A 23,286-nucleotide genomic window follows, 5' to 3' on the forward strand; every position below is an offset into this window, starting at 1 on the left:
CGACTCCAAAGAGACATGATTTTTCTGGCTTAATGTATAATTGTTTATTGAGTGTTTTTCTCATTATGGTGATATTTTTCTTTGAATTGCAGTTATAGAGAAACTTGCTTAGATTTTGTAAATTGGTTATTATGTGGCTAAAGAAATCAACTATTCATTGAGTGCTCACTCTATAGAAGGCATGGTGTTTGGATTGAAATAAATGCAAAGATTTAAAGAGATCCCTCAAAAAGTAGCTGTGTGTGTTAAAATAAGTTTCATTGTTATTCAAGAACAAAGGTATTTGTTTAATATTTTATAATAAGAATTTTGTATTTGTTAATACAAAAGTAAGTGCCTGTTAAGTCCCACAGGCATTAAGTATAGAATAGATGTTCATCAGAAGGGTGGTTACTGGGGCGGGTGGTATGACTAAAACAGGATTTTGAAAGATGGGATACAGAAGCACATCTATGTGTGCAGGAGGGCACAGCACAGGAACATGGAGCATTTGGAAGGTGGCTGCAGGAGAGAGGGCAGCAGAGGCCACGGTGAAGAGTTGGGAGTTGAATCTGTGTGTGATGAGAAGCTTGGAGAGTTTAAATGAGTTGACAGCATGATCCAATTCACTCTTTTTTAAAAGCTCATTCAGGCTGCTGGGGGACACTGATTCTCTAGGATTTGTTTTATTTAAGTGGCATCACATAAGCAGTAATCTGCACGTGACCACTGGTTAAAGTAAGGGGAAATGATATAGGTTGGTTTTGAGGATGGGGACAGGCAAGCCAGAATTGGAGTTGGGGGGTGGGCTGGGTTTTAGTCATGCTGAGCTGGGGACATGGTAGGAAGGCCAGGCAGACAGGGGCCTCAGGTAGGGAAAGAAGAAACCAATGAATGCCATACTGCCTCCTGTTCTTTTTTGAAAGCATCTCTGAAGATAAATTTTGGGTATTTGCAGGGAAGTTCATTAAGACGGTACACGTCCCAAGCCTCAAATTGGTTGTCTGACAGCATTTCCTTCCAGGATTATAATTGTAAGTAGGAGATAGCACTCAGGTTTTGTGACTTACTTGGGCCCTACCAAAGGATCGGTCCAATTTCCCACTGTTTACTTCTGCAGGCTGACTTGTCGCATGTCCAGTGTGAAAGGTGACTCCAATAGAAAGGCTGGTGTCATCACCAGCTGCACTGCTTTCTGAGCCTCATACAAAGGTAGCTTCAGTTTGTTTTTGAACGGTTCTCCTTTTTCTGTGATAAATTGATGATAATAAAAGGAAATAATGGCAAGAGATTTTATTTTCCTACAAAGTGTCTATCACATGGATAGTTTGTAGAAAATCAATTTAAGGATTGGTAGACTTGTCCTTTAAAAAAAGATAAAATACTTCAAATATAGGCAACAGCACAATACTCCCCATCTCTACCTTTTTCAAATCTCTTTGAACTTTGCAATTATCATGACTGGAAATAAGCAGATTTATTTCTTCTGTTCCTTAAGATTATTATGTATAAAATCATTAGGTGGAGGGATTCTTAATCTATAATTATTCTAGTGTAAATGCGATGTTGTATTTATCAAAATGTCTGAAAATCAGGGAGATAGTGTTCATTAACCTACAGGTAAGGTATTTTAGAAGTCTGAGTTCTGGAAAGGTAAAAGAAAATAAACAAGTGATGTTCTTCCAAGGAGTGCGCCACCAGCATCTTGTCCAGGAACTCATGGAATCTCAGAAGTCTCTAGCTTCTAGTCCCCTTCCTGTTCCATGAATAAACCCTCAGAGTTCTTATCATGGTCATTCAGCGTTCTCTCGGACAGTTCCAGTAGAGAGCAGCTTGTTCCGCTGTGAGCAGCCCAGTGCATGTCAGGGTGAAGTTTTCTTCTATAATATACGTCCTTTGGTCCTGGTTCTGTTTGTGATGCCATTTACAATAAATATACTTCTATGTGACAACCATCAGGTCCTTGACGGTGGCTCATGCCTGTGCTGGGGCAAGACTCTGTAATTCACTGTTCTACGTGGGGAGTGATCCAGTGAATCTGTATGGATACAGGATCAGAATAGCCCCACAAACAAGAGTTCGCTGTTGTTGGCTTTCATGAGTATGGTCGTAATTGGCGGCAGCTAGTGATCTGGTGAATGACATCACCACCACCACACCCAGCACAGTGTACACGCTGGTAGAGAACCCTCCCTAGGAAGGAATGAAGGAAATGATTTCCAAGAGTGGGTTTTGGGAAGTAGAGACATAGAAGGATCGGCACCCTATGGGTAGCATCCCCCAGCAATGGGGCTTGCTGAGGCTCCTGGACACTCCCAGCAGTGCTGTAGAACAGTGCTTTGCACACTTGAATGTGCGTAGATGGGGTCCATGAATTTACCTTCCTCACAAGCTCCCAAATGACTGTAGTGTTGTTGGTCTGTGGACCACACTTGGAATAGTGAGGTTGTAGAGTACACTGGAATCAATAGTGTGAGGTGGTATACAGTTTGGGGCCAGAAAGATTAACATGTACTTAGAGAAACTGTCAATAGTCCTCTTTTTCCCTGCTCCTTCTCCTTTAAAGAATCAAAGGCTCCGTGATATTAGAAAAGAAAAGTGACTTTCATAGGTTTATTCCAGAGGTATCTCTGGTGCTTGCACATATGCTAGCCAGACAGATTGCAGAGGGTTGGCAGCACCCAGGTCCCATGGGCCATAGCAGGTTGTGTGAACAGACTTGGGGAGGAGTTTTGTCATCTGTCCTCAGGAGTACAGACAGGCGTGTCTGGGTGCTGACAGAGCTTTCATTGCCAAATGTTGTAGATGTTTCCCAAGGCAGAGCAGACTTCTCACAGTGAACTGTTGAGAACAGGACAGGACGTTGAGAGAACGCTGATTGCTTTTAGGATATACAATGAGGCTCTGAAGGAACAGCCTCCTTCTATACTACACTCCAGATAACGGCAATGTGAGTGTGGTAGAGGACTGACGGAGGCTGGTGATCCTGCATGTGCAAGTTTACCACCTTCTCCTCTGCAGCTGTGTGGGCACAGGATGACCCAGGGACAGAGGAGTCCAAAGGCCTGGCTATCTGTGGCTCTTCCCCCTTCCCCTCCAGAAGAGGCATCACAAAGATTTGATTCACTGTTTCCTACTCGAGTGACCAGGACTCTTCCTTTTGATACGTGGAGCCTGATGGGAGGGTGGTCTTGAGGGAAGAGAAGTGGGTAAAGGGACGTCGCATAACACTGGTGATTCTTCCATTTAGAGGGTCAACTGTGCATGTTCTTGTAGTCTCTGAAGTAAGCCGGTGAGGGCTAGAGCTTCCGTCAACCAGAAGCTCTGTGGCATATCACAGCCCTGCGTGGAGAGGGTTGAGAAGAAACCCGAGGAGGGGAGTACTTGTGTGAGGGGTGAGAGAGCTGAGGAAAAGCCCGGGATAGCCTTGAAAAATGGAAACTCTTACATTTTGTCATCACACACCCCACCCAGCCTCTTTTCTAAGTGGGTCTCAGTGATAGTTCAGTGTGTGCCTGAAATCAGATGACACAGGGTGCAAAGCAGGAAGACACTGACAGTGTTTAAGTACATCTTCGCTGTTGCTGGCTTTACCTTTGTCCTTGAGAAAATCATCTTTGATAAAGTTCAAAATGTTGAAACTAGGGTCTAACCCAGAGCCAATCATTTGACAACCGTAACAGGCATGCTGACTTTTCACAATGTGATAGTCATTGGCTACGTGCCTTGTTCCATAGTCGTGAAATACCACAAGCATGTTGATACAAAGGACATGTACACATCCAAAAAAACTGTTCATTACATTAATAGGAAAGTGACAAGAGCACATTACACTAAAGAACGTTTGCTTCGGAAGGTGACCAGGGTCACCTCATGATTACTGCCCCTTTGGACTCTGGACAAACCCTCAGGCAGTGATGTTAGAAGTTAGCAGAAGGTAGCAGTACAGTAAGAAGGTGTCAGATCTATAAATATGTCCCGTCTGTGAGCTCGACAGCTTTTGGTTCTTTATTTATACTTAGCAGTGAGAATCCTGGAAGGATGGTTGCTTATATCCTCACTTGATTGTTCTTTAAGGTAAAAGGTAGGAGGATTACAGGCTAGGAAGACTATCTTTTTTTTTTTTAAACCTAATATCTAAAATTATAATGTGTTACTGGTGCCTTGGTACCACCTCTTGGAAATTTTCCAAAATAAGGAAAAGTTCTCCCTGTTGTTTTGCAGTCTGAGGGATGTGTGCTGTAGCTTTTATTATGGTGACAGCTTTGTCTTCAGATTTGCTCTTTACTACAGTAGGTGTGCCATGTTGCCTGAATACATAAATGGTTGAAAATCCTTTTGGAACCTTTCCTTGTTGGGGCCCCTGCACGGAAGTACCTTGTTAAGTGTTGAATGTGCACTGTTTCGAGGGTGGTTGTGTCTGGGCGTATGCATATGCACCGTGTCATGCCGGCACCTGGTCAACAGCCAGACAGGGCTGGGCAGCTGAGACCCATGGAAGGGGTAGAGGTAGGGAAGGAGGTGTTGATCTCGTGCAGGGAAGCTAGCAGATGAATACTGAAACTGGAAGAGGACATGAGCAAAAATAATAGGGGTATGTCTTTGTGGCCAGAGCTGAAGGCTTGGGCTTTCTCTGAAACTGGTATTTGGAGTTTTTCTGTGGTCTCAGAAGTGACTGGAGATTTCGTCCCTCATACCTTTTTCTCATATCAGGTATCACATGATACAGTTGATTTTGGCCTAAGCCTGATCCTTGGGTTCAGTGCAGTGGGAACATGTTACAGATAAAAGCGTCTTTCCATTGAGAATACAGAACCAACAAGATATAGGATATGGTCATTAACTCTGATTGTCTGAGCTTATCTCTGAGCCTCACAGACAATAAGTACTGAAGTTTAAGGCTGCCAGTTCCAAATTTTTTTCTTCTCCTGTTCTGTGTTCTACGTCCTCAACCAGCAACTCCTAGAATGCCAGGCTGTTTATCTGCATATCCTCAGGGCCTAGCACACCGCCAGGCGAATGAAGTGACACAGTACTAATTAGTCTTGTCCTCATATGAAATGAAAAACATGGATTACACGTGACCTTGATGCTGTTGTATTGCTAAAGGCTTTTTTAGGCTCCCATCCTCATCCCCAATAGATCCAGCCTACTTCTCATTCTAATTTTGATCCTTCCTCTCCATGGTCTTCCATTGCTTTTATTTTCTAGAGACTGCAAAATAAATAGAATGTTTGCAAGCTCAAGCTGACTTTTAAGGGCTTTTCATTCTGTAGGCTGAAGCCAAATTCATTCAGATAGCCTCCAGCCTGCACAGTTAAGATGGGCTGACGCCTCCCTTGAAGGCAGATTTTTGGTCTTAAGGCATCAGGAACACAGGCGTACACATCAGGATTGATGCTCTTTTGGTGTGGGATTTAGGAGGAATAAACTTGAAACAAGTTTAAATACTGCAGCGTGTTGCTCTTTAATCCCTATCAGATTAACCCCTATCCCAGGTTAATCTGGTAAACTAGATGATAGCCAAACTAGTTTCTCTGATAATGGCAGCCTCTAATCCGCTAGACTCCGCACAGCTTTCCCAGTGGGCTGCTGGTGTTTTGGCAGATGCAATGGCTATTTTTCCTATTTAGGATTTTGCTTTTAATAGGAACCCGGAGGCCCTCAGAGGTTTGTGATACAGACTTCAGCCCAGAGCTTAGCCTCCCAGATGGTAATTAATGTTTACACAACATGACAAGCACAAAATGGAATCTCTTTGAGCCCTGCCAAGCACCCATCATTCCCCTGATCTCCCACTCTTGCAGTGTTTGGAAATTAATTTGCCTTGAACAAACAGTGGGTTTTCCTCAATTTATTTGTACAGTTTCAGTGACCGAGAAGAAGAACTGCAAGACTGAATGTCATCCTTCCATTCGTTCGAGTAATTGAATCTGCTAATGGAGCAAACTGTGGTCTCTGTTTAATGATTTGAAGAAAGGAGGGAGAGGAAGAAAATAAAGAGAAGTGAATATTAGAGAAGGTGGATGTTTTTCTGCAAAACACCATTGAAATATAGAGTTTGGGAAATAAAAGAATCTGTAACTTGGGGGGAGTTAGGATTCCTGAATCAATTCAATAGTACAGTTTTGTGTGTGTGGTTGTTTTGTTTTGATTTGTTTTGCAGCTGGCCAGTATGGGGATCCAAACCCTTGACCTCAGTGTTATAACACCACACTGTAATGTGTTTTAATAAGAATTATCAAACTATGCAGTCTTTGCTCAAAAAGAGATTTTGTTTGAGGTAACAGAATAGACAATGAAGGTTTTAAAATAATGGACATTGCTAGTAGCTTGAAATAATTGTACGTTATTCACAGAAAAACGATGCTTCTATGTTCCTGGGCTTCTCAGTGTTGAACATTCCAGTCCTTTGTTAATGTTCCTGCTTTTCTTTTATTTGAGTCTGGGTTATTTTTCTTATCTGGCCATGATCTTCAGTCCTGTGTGGTGAGGTCTTTGTGGCTCTGTCATGTGGACAGATAAGTAGAGAAGTTAACTAGAAGTTGGAATAATGTGAAAACAGGACATGTCCATGTCTAGATGATATGGATCACAGATTCAAAAAGACGGACATGGAAGCAGGGACCAGACACATCGCCTAGTGGCTAGTGCCCCACATGGTTTTCTCGATGTCTCCGAGGCTTGTTCACGTTTGTTGCAGTAATGGCCTCGTGGTGAGTAAGCCCCATTAGGACTTTCTAAGTATAAAGACGTGTAAAGACCAGAAGCACAAAAGCTGTGCCTGGGAAGAATTTTTTTTACTTCATCTCCTTCTTTCATCATCAGTATTCACCGTTTCCTTTCTGTCCAGAGACAGCCAGTCAGAGCCAGTTAGGAATGTTGAGGAATAGATGGATGCTCTGTCCTCATTTCTGAGAGGCAGATATTCACCGGTCCTCCTGGTGAGGCAGTTTAAAAAGACTTGACAATCACTTTCTCAGTTGACTTCTTTTGATGGTGACTATGTGTTGTCCATGGAGGAGCTCACTTTAAAATACAATATCCCTTTTTTTTCTTTCACAATAAGAACATATATTTATTATAGGAAATTTGGGAAGTTAAGAAAAGCACAAATATTAAAATTAAAGTCAGTGTTTATTGGATGGTGGGATTATGATTAACATTTTGGTGTATATCTTTCCAGTCTTATTTCTGCTCATACAAATATACATTTACACAGATAATTTTCAATATTGAGACTGTACTAATAATAGTATGCTTTATTTTACCTAATAGTAATTTTGTCATGACATATTCTCCATGACACTCAGTATTTCTCTACAGTAGTTTTGGGAACGTTGATTGATCACTTTCTTATTATGTGCTATGCATTGTGGAAAGCACTTTACATGACTTAATTCATTTCCACAACAGCCCTTTAAAGGAACTGCTGCATTTGTGCGGTAAGCTTTTGAGCTTCTAGAAGCCTAGTAGTTGATCACGGGGACATAATGCATCAAATCTCAACCCTATTAGACCCAGTGCTCCTTTTGTGTAATGTAAGAAATGTTTTGTAACACACTCTCATTTCTTACTTTCTGGAATGAAATATATAATTAATAGACCCATCTATACACATAATTTTTAAAAATTTTTAAAAATTTAATTTAATTTAATTTTATCAATACGCATGAAGTTGATTTTCATGTCCCTTTACTGATTCCTCTATTCCCCCCTCCCACCCATCAACATTGTATCTGTTCACTTGTCTTAATATGTACACATAATTTTAAAATGTATATAAAGCCCTATTGAAATGTAAAGGAGACATAAGTGGAAAGTCATTTATAATAATATAATATGCTTTTAAGTAAGTAAATGCTTATTCACATTAGAAGACAATGAAACTGTCAGATGCTTGAATATATATATATTGAATATATATATATATATAGAATGGTATATAAATACAGCTGCTACAAACGCAGACTCATGCAAATATGTGGTCGTGGCAACTCATATACCAGGAGCAGCCTTACCATTGATGTCAGGATTTCCCCAAATAGTGAAGAACTCTTGGTTAAGTCACAGATATAACAAAGTACGGTAGTTGCATTCCTGGAAAATTCCATGTATGTTGAAATTATGCAGAAAATTACTTTGTGTTTATATGCAAAAGCAGAATTAGGTTCTAGGTTTTTCAGCTGCACAAATGTCCAATGAGGTTTCAAAAGTGTACTGAGAGATTGTTGTGTGGGGCCGTTCCTCACATCTAATATTCCTCAGGGTCACCAGTGCCCGCCAGTCATTGTGACAGCCAAACATACTGCCACAGATTTCTACAACTCCCTCTCGGGGGTGTATCCTGTAAGGAGAACTCCCTCTAAATTACTTTGACTTACATCTCTCTTTTTCTGCATATTAAAACACCTTGAAAAAACATTTTTTTGTGATACATGTCTGAAAGTTTACAGACCCTGCAATTTTCTTGTTAGGTTCCTTCCCATATATTATGGTTTTTGTTATTGTAAGGGGGATCCTTTTTTGGTTTTATTTTCTGTCTATTGCTGATGTACAGAAAAGCTACTGTTTGTGGTAATTTCCTTTACTTAGACACCTTATTGAGCTCTCTTGTTCTGATATTTTTTCTTTCTTTTTTTTTTTTTTTAAAGATGACTGGTAAGGGGATCTTAACTCTTGACTTGGTGTTGTCAGCACCACGCTCTCCCAAGTGAGCCACCGGCCATCCCTATATTGGGATCTGAACCCGTGGCCTTGGTGTTATCAGTACCACACTCTCCCAAGTGAGCCATGGGCTGGCCCTGTTCTGATCTTTTTTCAACTGGTTGTCTGTGCTTTCTGGTGAGATAATTATATTTTTTGTAAGTAATAGTTTTGCTTCTTCCTTTCATTGTATAATGTTCACTGTTTTCAATTTAAATGACAGGAATAATTTGGTTCTTGAGAGTTTAGTCAACATTGTCTATGACATGTACCTTTTTGGGGGAGGAGGCAAAGGTGTAGATTATTGAGTACTTTTCCACTTTATTTTTAAAAATTTTTTTAGTCAGTTATAGTCATTTTGTTTTCAAATTTATTACAAATTTGCCCATTAAATTTTCTTATTTTACACACACACACACACACACACACACACACACACACACACACACACACACACACACGGAGTAAAATATCTCCCCATTACACCCCCACCTGTTCTCTATCTAGTTCTCAAGCAGGTAACCACTATTATTAGTTTCATGGCTATTCTTCCAGAGCTTCTTTATGCATAAAATAAAGAGGATATGTTTTCTCCATTTTTCAAAAAGGGTAGCATATGCTATACGTTGTATATACTGCATTTATTATTACAGCTGCAATATTTTCTGTTGTGTGGATGTACCAAGTATACCTAACCTGTCCTCTAATGATTACATTTGGGTTGTTTCCAAACTTATAGTTCAAACCATGGTGTGTTTGATTGTGTCTATAGACTCAATCCTTACCCACCAGATCAAGGGGCTCCCATTTACTACTTTGCCAAATGTTGCCAGATTGCCCTTCCAAAAGGGTGTGGGTTGTAGGGTTTACATTCTACTCTAGTGAAGTACAAGAGCTGGTCCATTCCCCCCAGTGAACTTGTATCAAATCTATATCAAAATCAAACAGATTTTTCCTAGTCTACCCTTAAATTTTTTAAAAAATTGTTTCAGCCAAGTTTATTGAGGCATAATGTACATGCAGTAATAAAGTCATCCTTTCTACTACTGTACAGTATGCAGTATAATTTTAATTTGCATTTTTTATTGTAAACATGATATGTTATTTTTATAATCACAAGAAGAGAGATTTTTAAACCCCCAAATGTAAAAAATACAACATTTAAATAAGGCTAGTCAATTTGCACATTCTTATTTCTTTCAACCTCAGCAAATTTCAACCTTTGGCAAATTCTGAGCACATATTGCAATACAAAATGATTTTTTGAAATGTGTTCCTGCCAGTTTTGGAGACGCACAGTAAAACAGATTGACTGTCAAGATGAAAAAGCTTAATTGGGAAGATACATTTATTGAATAATTGAAAGGAAGAGGAAATGCATTACCGATTAGCCACAAAAGTGCATGACGCCTAATCTGTGCCTCAAGGGGCTCATGTAAATGGGGAGTGAGTGATAAAACTGTTTCAGCCCCCAAAGTTCTTACCAGCCCTTAAAACTTGTCACTACTGCCTTGCTTATATAGGTTGCATTACCAAGGCCTGGATGGATTGACGGTAGCTTTCAAGTTTAGCTAAAGTATGGTGTTGCAGCAACTCTTTGTAGCTTTTCTAGCCTTTTACGCTATCTGGTGAACTTAAATATTTGAACCGAATCCTAGATTTACCGTAACCTGCTTTCTGTAGGATTTTTGCTTTTTAGGGAACAGCATACTGTGGATTGGAGAAAAGGCAGTTGATGGGGCAGTGTTAGTACTAGAACTCAAGGCTTCTGGTTTATCAAACAGCCGGATGACCCCCAACAACACGTCCTTAACTTCTCTTGGCCTATTCGCCATATAGTGGGAGAGAGTTCACAAGATCCTTGCTACTCCAAGTGTGGTCCGAGGATCACCTTACCAGTAAGATCCCCTTACCAGTGGCAGCAGCATCACCTGAGAGACCCTAAAAAGGCACAATCTGGAACCCCACCCCAGAGCTATTGAATCTGCATGCAAATCACCTGAAGATTTTATTAAAATGCATATTCTCCTGGATTCTGGTCTTGTTTCAAAATTCTGTGCTTCTAGTTTCCTTCCGTCATTAATCACAGATGGCTCTGTACAGATATACAGGATTCACTAGACAGGCTTTGGTCTTCCCTTTGTCCCTCGTTGCTTGTCACTGCTGTCGGTGACTGCCTCTCTTGGCACCGCGCCTAGAGCTCTAGCAGTGTTTAGGTTGGGATTGAGACAATGGGGCCACAGGGGAGATGAGAAAGCCAACTCCACTGGCCTTTACAGAGCCTTGGGAAGTGAGCCCATGACTGCAGGATGCCTCCTGCAAGTTTGGCTGTGCTGCCCAAGTTCTAGAGGCTCATTAAAGAACAAGGAGAGAAATAGAGTCAAGCTAGATACAGGTAGTACTTGTGAACATATTTCTAATGTGCTTCCTTACCAGCATAAGTAAATTTAAATGATGTACTCTGGAGGGTGTCTTTTGGAAAAGGAAGCTTTATGTGAGGAAGAAACTTTGTTTGGACATTGATTTTTGGAGGGAGTTTGAATGTAAACTTACCGAGATAGAAAATACTTATCCATTGACGTATTCACCATTGCAGTCCAGAGGGAACACAGCACAAAAGGATAAAAATGAGTTCCTAAGGGGCTGGCCAGTTAGCTCAGCTAGGAGAGTGTGCTTCTGATAACACCAGAGTCCAGGATTTGATCCCTGTTCTGGCCAGCTGGCAAAAGAGAAAAAACTGTGTTCCTAAATTAGCTGTCAACATGGGAAGAGTCCCTGCTCATGCATGTAGACTTTCTCATTGAGTAAAATCCCTCTTTTATTTTGTGCTGTTAGGATTTGTAGGCTGTTGGTGCTTTCTGTCCCAGACCTGACCAACAGGCCCACGTTGTATGAAGCATGTGATTTTCAGTGTGTTCGTATAATGGCTTGCTTGGTGAAAGAAAAATATAGAAAAATTTGTGGAAAATGATAGAAAAAGCATTGAGAAAGACACAAGCCAGACCCCTCGCTGTGGCGTCTACATATAAAGGGTCTTCCTTCATGATCAAGTAGCTCTTCTTTTGCAGGGTGGGGTCTGTCCACATGAGCAAGTGTTGATGGGCTCTTTCAGCCCTAAAGTTAGAAACTATGATTTTGGGAACCCATTATTTGTCAGCTTTTATCATCAACAAAAATCTTCCTAGAAAGGTTCTTAAGACAGCAATAGACAGAAATATGTGTAAGTAGGATGTCAAAAGTCTAGAGGTGCTTTTCAGCAGAGCCTTTTCAGATGCATGTGAATTAGGCAGCTGTCTTTCCATTGTGTTAGTGTCATTGTTCTAGGCTGGTCTGTGAGACTTGAAGATAGCTAAGTTCATGTCAGCCAAAAATGTGCTTTGTTTATAAACCCAGGGTTTGTTTCTGCTTTTGTGCATGTTCCTGGTTTGATCTGTTTTACCAAAAGAACATTGAAAATAATGGATTGCTTTGATGAAGATTCCAGGGAAGAAAAATGACAAACAAGTGTGTATCCGCAAGAGAACATAAACAGGAATGAGTAGAACCAGAGAGACCCCACGTGTTTTCCACACTCAGTACAGTGAGATGGGCAGAGAAAGTTCACTTCCAGAGTAGTTCATTCAGGAGTGCCTGAGAGATAGCTCATCTCAGACAGTATTACAGTCTGTTCTCTGTTTCTGTTTCTAAACTGTACAGTAATAAAAGGATGCACCTTTTTAGCACAAAAATGTGTGAAAGGTTATTTCCCCTATAATGTACACAAAAGGGCATTCTTTATTCTGTTTGAGAGTTTTATGGAATTTGGCTTATGGAGTAATCAAATAAGCCATGATACTAGACATGGCACTTAGATCTTTTGACCCTTGATAGGAAGCAGATCTTTTAAATTCACAGGAGCATCTATTTTCTATATCTCTTCCGTGGTTATAGAATTTTACTCAAATTTTACACCTGGGCTTACTCTCAGTGTCCAGCATCTACATCCTGTGACCTCAGTTGGGTGAAGATCCCCACTTGATGTGAGGGGAATCCCTTAAAAGCTCCAGCAAGTGTAGTTGACAGTAAACTTGCCTTAAATTCATGTTTGCACCTTTGATCTTGGATGTTTCTGGGATCAGTTGGTAAGCGTTGGGAGGCCTGACTTTTGACTGGAAGTTTAACACTTGCCAAAGAAAAAAATTATTTCTCTAAATGTCAAGTGTATTTCTTCAGTCAAAACGTGAAGGGAGGCGGGAAGGCAGGCCAGGAAGAAGCCAGTGCATGCTGCTGAGTAACATTTGCTTCACTTGCTATCGAAAACACTTCTCTTTTGTATGTTCAAAGAGCAATATTTGTTTTAAAAGGGAAAAATTAACTTGTCAGCTATTGTTTCCTAACTGTGCTCCATCAAAGACTTTGTGGATGAAGGAAGACATTCATTTTGGGATCAGTGGCCCAGGCAGCTTGCGTGAATGCAGCCTCCTCTGGCGTCCCCCCTTCCCTTCCCGTCCTGCCGTTGGCCCCTCCCAGGATGCATACCCCGCTCCTGGTGGGTCAGCACAGGAAGCACCCCTGTCTACGCCAGGTCACGATGTGGGACTACGCAGACAGCCTGGGGGTCTGCTTCCCCTCCGGACCCCAGATTCACATGTCATTGCCTGTGCTTTTGTCTTTGCTGTCCCCTGCAGATCTGGAGCTTGGTGTCAGCACGCTGCCTGAACATGACAGCCAGCAGGCAGGGCCGATTGTCCCCAAGATATCGGGCCTAGAGAGAAGCCAGGAGAAGAGCCAGGACTGTTGCAAAGAACCACCCTTTGAGCCTGTGGTGCTTAAGGACCCCTGCCCTCAGCTCCCCCAGCCAGTACCCCAGCCACAGGCCGAGCCCCAACTCCGAGCTCCTTCTCCGAACCGTGACGTGGCACAGTGCACAGAGGCCCCGCCTCAGCCCCCACCTCCAAGTTCACAGCCACTGCAGGGTCCCCCAGAGGCCCAGCTGCAGCCCACCCCGCAGCCTCCAGCACAGAGGCCCACCCGGCTACAGTCCCCCACCCAGCTGCTCCATCCAAGCCTCCCCGCCGTGCAGGCTCACCCCCCGTCTCAGAGCCTCCCCCAGCCACTGTCGGCCTACAACAGCAGCAGCTTAAGCCTCAACAGTCTCAGGTGAGCCAGCTGCTCCTCATTGCCTGACTTCACCCTCTTCCCTGGGACAGATGGGCCGCCGTGGGTGAGGGATTCCTAAGGACACCGGAGTTTCCTTGTTGAAAACATTGCCATTGTTTTCTTTACAAAGCGAGAGGACAGGGAAGGGGCTGTCGGGTGAGTCTCAGGTCTCTTGGGAAAGGACAGGTAGCATTGGGTGCTAAGGGAGGACACTGAAGGACTGAAGCATCTACATGGACTCCTGAGAGCGGGAAGGCAGGAAGGAGAATGCCTAGCACACATGTGAAGGGCTGGGCCCAGGAGCCTACCATGGGGGGGGACAACGGTAGAGGCTTAGGTGGCTCAGAGTCATCAAATGTCAAGAGGCTCTTAGAAGGGAGACTCTTTGCCTCGGAGCCGGGAAGGGTGAGGACCCGAGGAGCCTCCAGCTTGAGTTTTCTTCACTGTGCTTTACTTCCTCCCACATGGGTCAGAGAGGTAGAGAAGACGCAAGTTGTCTTAGAGGAAGAGAAGCTCCTGCATGCAGGCCCGGCTCTCTTCTGTCTTGTCTGAAGCAGTGTGGAACAAAACTGCAGAGAAGCCGTGCGGGGCCTCGAGCAGCCACCACCTGGCTGTCCCAGGGGCTGTAACTGCGTGCCCGCATGTCTCCTGAGCTTTGCGTCTTTGTTACTGTTTTCCTTTTGAAAACCTGGTGACTTTGATGGCTCAGGGACTTACTTTTTCCTGTCTGGGACAGGTAAGGAACAGCCTTAGGGAGGCAGGTTCTTTCCCCATGCAGTCAGACCCATCTTCTGACTCCTGGGCCATTTCTGTGGCCTCCAGACCATAGGGTGGTAAGAGAAGCCATGTGCTCGGTTTCATCTCTTACTTGTGTTTCTTCATTTAAGAGGTAGCAGACAGACGGGCTGAGCTCTGATCATCGTTTTCATTCCTTTCTCTTTATCGCTTAATAGGAAGCATGGCTAGTGGAGGCTGGGAGGGCTGGGGACTTTCCAGGGGCAGAGCTGAGCATCTGGCCACAGAAGCAAGAATCCCTGAGTTGTAAGCAGAGCTGCCGTCTCCAGGGCGAGGCGTTCAGCAGCTCTGGAGCACCAGTTCCTACTTTGCTGTGCCTGCAGTAGCGATGGGAACGTTTACAGCGTGGTCTCAGAAGGCTTCCCGTGTGTGTGGGGAGGGTCCGCAGAGAGGAAGGGGCGAGAGAAGAACGTGCTGAGTGGCTTTGGCCAGGGAGATGGCATTTTTTTAAGAAAATAAATTGCTCAATTATTATTTTTTTTTTAACTTCAACAGCAGCAGCAGAAGCAGCACTCCAGCGAAGACTCAGCCCGGCCCCCCCCACATCTCCCACCACCCTTCTGCCTCCCCATTCCCCCTCACCCTGCCCAACCACAGCCCCCTGCACAGCTTCACACCCACCCTCCAGCCCCCTACACACTCACATCACCCCAATATGTTTGCCCCTCCCACGGCTCTGCCTCCTCCACCACCACTGACATCAGGGAGTCTGCAGGTGCCCGGACACCCGGCCGGGAGCACTTACTCAGGTAGGATGGGGAGCCCCTCGCTGGTGACCACACCCGCTGTCTGCTGTCTGTGCAGTCCCTGACAGCGAGGCTGTGTGTACTTACTGTGTTCTGCTTTCTCGTATTCTTGTGACCTTCCTCAAATCCTGTGGGTGAGGTTGAGCAAAAATACAGTACTACCCTAGCACAACCCAGGTCAATGGACACTGCCCAAAGAGAATGGGTGGTTTGAAGTGGGGAGGCTTTTCCAACCAGGCGTGCTCCCTCCATGGTAGGACACAGATGTTGTGCCTTGTCGTCTGGACGCCCCTGAGAGTGATAAAAGCTTCCCTGGGTCCATGTCTGCCTCACTCCAGGATCTCAGGGTGCATCTTGGGTTCCAGGGGTTTGTTTTTGTCTAGTAGGGCCTTCTACCTTCTTCTTGGGAGAAGATGCACTTTTTGTGACAATATATCCCAGAATTTTAAGGACAGACCTTGTGTTAGATATTGGGTCTTTTTCTCCTTGCCTGTGTTGATCAGGCCAAGTATCCCAATTTTGGGTCCAATATAGCCATGTTATACCACTAATACAGACAGCTATAAAGTGGTCACTGATCCTTGAAGGGAGCATGAGAAGCCCCGCCATGTTAACGGCTGCCAGTTACTAGTCACTGTTCTTAATCACTTACATATGCTGATTCCTTCAACCCTCAAAACAAACCCATGTGGTAGGCAATATTATTGTCCGCATCTTAGAGACGAGGAACCTGACACAAAAGTGGGTTATTTGCAGTGCCCAGGGTCACTCAGCGGGCAACAGCTCTGGCATTTGGCCTGGAGTTCTGGGAGCTCACCGTATTGATAAATTAGATAAAGAGCAGAGAAACTGGCTTGTGACCAGCCATTTGTGTCCTCTGCTTCATTGGTGGTCCTCTCTTATCTCCAGGCCCAGCTGCACCCCTGCAGCCCCCAGCCGTGTCATCAGCCCTATGTCCCACATGAAGGCACTTGGATGTCCTGTCCTGAAGGAAGTGACCATAACAAGAAAAGGTGTTATCATCTCCCATCTCTTCTTTTCCAGAGCAAGATATCTTGCGGCAGGAGCTGAACACACGTTTTCTGGCCTCGCAGAGTGCTGACCGCGGAGCTTCCCTAGGCCCTCCGCCTTACCTGCGGACCGAGTTCCACCAGCACCAGCACCAGCACCAGCACACGCACCAGCACACACACCAGCACACCTTCACGCCCTTCCCCCACGCCATCCCTCCCGCCGCCATCATGCCGACGCCAGCACCTCCCATGGTGCGTACCCCAGGCAGAAATGTGAGGATAAGTAGAGCACGACTCTTTTCTTCATGCAGCACGGGGGCTGGAGGGGCAGTCGGGGCCACAGGATATTGTATGGGGAGAGAGGGCTGTTTAGGGGGCTTCACTGGCCTTGTCCATCTTTGCTGGAGAGAAGGGACTGTGCCCTAACTCAGGCAGCTCTAACTTTAGGGGTCTAAAGGAGGGCCTTTTTTCCAGACAGTTGTATCATGCATTGTGGGTGGACTTTATTCTAGATGCCCTCAAAATAGTCACATCCAGTGTTGGTAGTTAACTTCTTAAAGGGTTGTTTTGTTTTCTTGAGCACCCTGGGGGATGGTCACCAGATATAAAAATGTATCCGTGCTTTGCACCAAGTACTAGCACATAAATGCTTACAAAATACTGGGAGTGAGAGAGAGAGAAGGGGAGAGACCTGTCAGGAGGCTTGGACCACACTGGGAACCTGCTAGTTCCGATAGTTTCCCTAAACCTACTTTGTTGCACGTGCTATATATTTTGCATTTCATAAGACAGTGCTCTAATCTGGTATTGTGCTCTGTCAGCAAGTGGTCAGGGACTGATGTGCCCTGCAGGGACAGAACTCTCCCAGTGCTATGAGGTACCGTGGCAGTGAACATGGTCTTGGACTTGACTGGGGAGTAGCATGTGCCCAGAGAACCAGTTAGGATTTTTTTTTTTTAAGTTAGGAACTATAATTAATATTGCCATATTAGAATGCTATATATTCTGAGATAGAGTCCTGTCTCTAACAGTGAGCATTAGAGTATTTTACTTATTTAATTTTTAATAGTTAAGGAAATTCTTGATCTTTTGGCAATTAACATAGGCATTGGAGGAGTAGATTTGAATTCCATGGTTGTAAGAGGCATTTCTTCCACCCAGCTTTGCTTCCTCTCCCTCCTCCTCCCCTATCTTGTTCTACTTAATTTTTTTAAATGTATTTTTCAGGATTTTTAAATAAATTTTACTTAAAGGAATGTTAGAGATGAGGCCCTGCGACCAAAAGTTTTTCCTGTAGCGAATTCTGTATCTTTTTTTGGATGAACTATACTTCTCAACAATTATAATTTTAAGAGCCCGATATTTTGAGAAGGAATTTTATGCTGGCCTGTGTGAGCTGTTTCACAAATAAATTAACTAAATAAATAAAAGTATGTAACTCGGGGCAGTTGCAGCACCAGGATGATGACATTATTTAGAGGGAACAATAATAGTGTACTCTTTCTCAGTTCAAAAGAGAGGCTATAAGACCTGGCCCAGGTTGCTTTGTATTTGGGTGTAATACATTTCAGAAGATGCTGAATGTATAGCTCTTCTGCCAGAGTGAAGGTAAACAGGGAGAGAATTCTCTGGCTAAATCAGACCAAATGCTTGCTTCTCTCTGATTTATCTGGATAATTGCCTGTTTTGTCCAGTGTAGGTGTTTGGTTTGTGCCAGTCTGTAAATACAGACAGAACGAAAGGCACACTAATATGTCCAGGACTCAAATGTACTGTGTGGGTTTTCACTTTGTTTTTTCATTTCTGTTGGCTTCTTGTAAGAGTGTCTCAGAAGCTCAGAATGGCTTCATGTACAGTAAGGTTCTAGTGTCTGATGACAGCTTATTGACAGAAGCTTGTTTAGGGTTACCTCCACTGAAGCAGTGAACAAAAATGCAGATTAAGTAACTAGCTTTTGCTTTGATCCCTTTACAGTTTGACAAATACCCTACAAAAGTTGACCCATTCTACCGGCACAGTGTGAGTTTTATTACCATGCTACACATTTAATGTAACTGCTTTTCCATTTTTGTGCTCTTGCCACAGATCAGTAAATGACTAGCAGCCTTCCTTAATCATCTTTGCAAGAGTTCCCATTGCTCCTCTTCACTTTGGATGCTTGCTTTTGTGGCGTTTTGCTTTTGGTAAAGATGCAGTATCATCTTCTGAATCAAAAAATCATAAGCACTCCAAAGACTTTAATCCAGAGTTGAACTTCACTGGAAGTCAGTTATCTGTCCTGCAAAGTGGCGTGTCTACAGTGGAGTCATTTTAGTTTCAGGAGAGTCTGAAATCATAGGATTTCAGTCATCAATTGAAATGACAGTAACACAAAATTCCTGGAATTCAACTTGAATTATTTCCTCTAAATAGAAAGTTTCTTATCTTTTTGACTCATAACTCTTCAAAAAGTAGATTTTTCATTTGCTGTAGACTAAATGTAGAATTCTCTTCCTCGTGCCTGGTATTGCTTTCCTGAGCTTGTTACAATTGAAAATAAAAATACCGTTTAATCAAAAGAAAGTATTAAAATTGAAATGAATGTTATTTATCCCTTTAAACTCATTATTCTTTATTTTTAAAAAAATATTTGTTTTATGCAATTTTAAGAGTATGTTCGGGAACTTAAATTGGTGCCAACCCAAGTTATATATTTGGTTATCAGACAAGAGCTTCTTTTTATACAAAGACCTTGAATGTTTTACCATGATATTTTGATTATGGGGTGAATACTGCATCACTTTTATCTGAAAATTTGCAAGTTTCTTTGTTCAGTGGTTTATTTATATTTTAAAAATGAAACCAGAAAAAAAGGAAGATTAATAATTGCTTGTAGTCATGTTGAATAACCATACTCAGCTATTCTTGCTTTGATTTTTACAGTGTTATCATTTCAACAGAAGTGCTGCTTAATAGATCAGCAAAGACTGAATTCATTCATATTTTTGAACCAGATAATTAGACACTATATTAGTTAAGAGTGTAGCTGAGAAGTCAGCTAGAAAATATTAGAAATCAATTAAAAATTATTTACTCTGGAGGCATTTGGAATAACACAAGGAAGTCTTCAAAAAGGAATTAGAAAAAGTATATTTAAGTGACTCATGGTCCACCCTGCTCTGCTCAGTGCTGTGATAGAAAAACATTTTTTAAATGGGCATGCAAAATCCAGTAGACCCATGTTTCCTCTTTGGGTTTGTTTGTCCCATGAATGTCCCATTTTCATCTTACTCTGCACTTTGCTGATTTGAATTAAGGACCAGTTAACAAGATAATTCTTAGAGAAAGTTTATCATGCCCAACAGGTGGCTGGGATTACTTCCTAGGATGAAATCCAGTGCTTTTTTATAGGCATATTTTAGCAAGAGTCCTAGGTTTAAGATGGAGAATAAGCGTGGAGGCCTGAATTTTTGGAAGATTTTGGTTTTATTACTTAGGTGCTTTATGTTTTTAGTCAAGGGGGTAGTAGTCAGCTATCTGTATATTCTGGGAGGTCAGTAATAGAATAAAGCAAAAGGAAAGTGGTAAGAACATCTAATTTTTTATTGTAAACATTAAAGGAAAAATGCCCTCCTGGAGGCAGAGTAATAGAAGTTTGAGTGTGTTTTAGAATGGCATGTATTTAATTACTCTGCTTTATACAGCATACTGTGGGAAAGTTATTTCATATTGTTAGTTATAGCAGATAATATACAGAATACTTAGTCTCCCCTGCTTTGGGGATTAGGACGTTATAAGGGGAATTAAAATGCAGTGCACTCAAGTATCTAAAACACAATTTTAGACTTAAAAGTACTTTTAAATGAGGGCACTTGGCTTGCAATCACTATTTAAGTGGATTTAGTTCAATATCAATTAGTCTGAAAAACTTTGCTGCATCATTGAAGGGAGCAAAATGAAATAAAGAGCAACAGGAAAAGCACGTGCTTTGAAAAGAGGGTTGTGAAATGTGAATTTCAGTCATTACCAAAAATAGCATAAATGCATTGTTAAAAGCTTTGATTATTATCATTATTTTGATATATTACACAACCATGAGGATGGGGTGTTATGTAAATATCCATACAGTGGTTTGATCAAAGTAAATGAAACCAGAGCAATAGAATCTCAGAAATACTGTATTTTTAAAAGGAGGGAAAGATGTGTTTGCGTTGTCTTCAGTATTGCTGTCTGTTTCTTTTTGGTTGTGTCCTTTATAAGCTGTTGACTCAAGGAATTCATACCTTCATTCAGAATCATCCTTTCATTGAGTGGTCAGACTTACACGTCAAAGGCTTGGCTTGAGCAGCCTCCAGGGAGCTTGTTCATTAATCAGATGTCGTTCAGAACTGGCCATAAGAATTTGGACTTCATATGTTAATACAGAAGTGCTTTGAGTCCCTGAAACTCTGGGAAACAAGAGTAACTTAAAACTGGATAGTGATATCCCAGACTTGGGTTCTTTCTATGCTACTGTAATCCATTTTCTAGAAAAATTGGCAGCTCTATTTCAAGTATATACTGAATCATTTTATTTAACTCTTCCACGAATATTTGTCATTATTTTAGATGAGAGAATTAAACTGTCCTCTGGAACTGCCACTTCTAGAACAACCTAATGAAGCAAGGACTGTGAATATGTCCTCATTTATTCCAACTATTAAAAATCTAAAAGTACTAATTGAGTTTTAATGGTACAAAATCCTAGCACTCATAAAGACTTGCTTCTTTTTCTCCTCCCCCCCCCCTTCTAATTAACTTGTAATTTTCTGGGCATCTTATTTGGCTCGGCATCCCTCCTGTTTTTGATATGCATTAAAATCTCCAACCATTTAGGATTTCTATCCAATTTAACAATTAATAATTAGAAAAGCTCGATTTCTAATGATGTCCTCATCTGGGACATCATTTGTTGGCTGATTGATTCTGAACTACTTTTAACTTTTTAAGTTAAACATTCATGGCACATCTGTGTGATCATTTCATCATGGCTCCTTGACTAATAGCATCAAACTGAGATTTCTTGGCTTGCTAATGTTGATATCTTTCTCTGGGAAGGGAATTTGAATATATCACTTGCTTCCTACTAAAAAAATTTTTCCCTCTCTCCATTTTTGGCCACAGCTCTTCCACTCCTATCCTCCTGCAGTATCGGGCATCCCCCCTATGATTCCACCCACTGGCCCTTTTGGTTCACTACAAGGAGCATTTCAACCGAAGGTAAGAAACTTACAATGAAAACACACGGGCGTTTGATGAGTGGAGTCCCAGGCTAGGCACGCGGGGGGTGGCGGGGGTGTCTCCATCCTCTGTCCTGCACTGTGACTCATTTGTCAAATCCAAAGTGACCGTTGGGATTAGAGTGAGAATATTTTTTTCAAGTCCTTCTAGTTTTTAAACCTCAGCAAAACTTTACTTGTCAGTCTGCACTACCCATGTAACTTCAGTTGAGCTAAGATTTCCTATGCTCTTTAAAATATGCAGAATATATATATTTTTCTACAAATACTGTGGACATAAGCTTCTGGTCAGGAATGCTATGAAATGTCAGACGTGTACTAAGTTATCCTTGAGGTATATATTATTAGCAGAGATGCAAAGCTGAGTCTTTGTTAATTTCAATAGAAGGAGGGATAAAGTTTCCAAAACCAAAATTGTATCCTGTTAATTGTGTCAGGGGAAGATTCTTCTACTCATTCCCCCTCATTTCCCTCATTAGCCTCATCCATCTGCAAATAGGGCCTGTCTTAGGTGGAGGGTGAACGCCTCTCGTTTTGTTTTACTGCCCTCGCTGCTCCCTCTCAGACTTACCACCCCCCACCCCCCACCATGGTCACACTTGCCAAGGTCAAGACTCTCATCAGTTACCAACGTTCTAGTTTGAAATTAACCTTTTGCCCTTTATAACTAAATTATTTTCTACCTGGTCAGTGATAAGCTGTTCAACTTGGGCCACAGTCGCCTCGGAAGGTCCGTATTGAAATGTAATTGTCAGAGCACTCTACCTGTTTAAAATCTACTACAACCCATTTTACTTTCATACAAAAAAAGTGTAACGTACTTCTCGTGTTGGTCACCATTCTCAGATTATAAAGTAAGATATTTTGCTGTGTGTGATTTTGGTTTTCTTTTATTTCCCATCTCATTTCTAAGGTAAAACTCCAGTTTTGGGCCAGAGTCTCCCAGGATAAGTACATACTGCATTTCCAAAGGCATGTTGCCTTAAAATTAGAAACAGAAAAAATTAAAAGTCATCAGGGGCTACACCTTTAAAATCAGATTTACCTGCACAGAATTGTAGCTTCTATGCAAGGTTACAGATACACAGGGCTTTGAGGATGGCCATGTTTAACACCTCCTATCTTGAGATAAAATGATGGTGATTTTTAAACTCCTTCCCCCAATCTGCTTTTCCCTGGTCTGTCCCCTCTAGGTTGCAACAACTCTCTAGTGTATCCCCAAACAGACTAGTAGGTCATTTAATAAATTAGACTATTTCCCTCACTCACAATTATCCAATCACACAGAAAACTACATCTGGGCAAGAAAATGTCTCTCCTGGTGTTGAAATAGGCCTTTCCAGGCCATCTTACTGATTGAATATGTAGATTGCAGTTCATTAGTGAAGTTCTTCATATGTATGCAAATCAGGGCTGTTAACAACTGCAGCTTAATTGTTAGTTGTACTGCAGCTGATTGCTTTTCTTTCTTCCATCCTTTTTTCCCTTCTCCTTGTAGGCAAGCTTCATGCCTAAACTTGAGCTCTTATTTCCATGAGTTAACTTCCTAGTGTAGGGGGATTCATAGAAGTTGTAGTTTCTTAAATAAAAATAACTGGTGTTCTTGTCTAAATCCTTTCGCACTAGAAAGTAGTGACTGTGCTCAAGTAG

The 23,286-nt window shown here is 42.1% G+C and overlaps 1 protein-coding gene across 2 annotated transcripts in view; it reads left to right on the forward strand.

Annotated features, from left to right (window-relative positions):
• The window catches only part of AUTS2 (activator of transcription and developmental regulator AUTS2), a 1,156,454-nt gene that overhangs the window by 1,117,269 nt on the left and 15,899 nt on the right, over positions 1–23,286 (forward strand). For both annotated transcript variants that reach the window (XM_063091349.1, XM_063091350.1), the window contains exons 7-11: positions 13,353–13,824; positions 15,115–15,368; positions 16,410–16,630; positions 18,353–18,397; positions 21,521–21,616. In XM_063091349.1, the coding sequence (XP_062947419.1) occupies positions 13,353–13,824; positions 15,115–15,368; positions 16,410–16,630; positions 18,353–18,397; positions 21,521–21,616 (1,088 nt within the window). The remainder of the gene's footprint in view (positions 1–13,352; positions 13,825–15,114; positions 15,369–16,409; positions 16,631–18,352; positions 18,398–21,520; positions 21,617–23,286) is intronic.

The sequence above is a fragment of the Cynocephalus volans genome, chromosome 3 (genome assembly GCF_027409185.1).
Source record: "Cynocephalus volans isolate mCynVol1 chromosome 3, mCynVol1.pri, whole genome shotgun sequence".
Classification (NCBI taxonomy): Eukaryota; Metazoa; Chordata; class Mammalia; order Dermoptera; family Cynocephalidae; genus Cynocephalus; species Cynocephalus volans.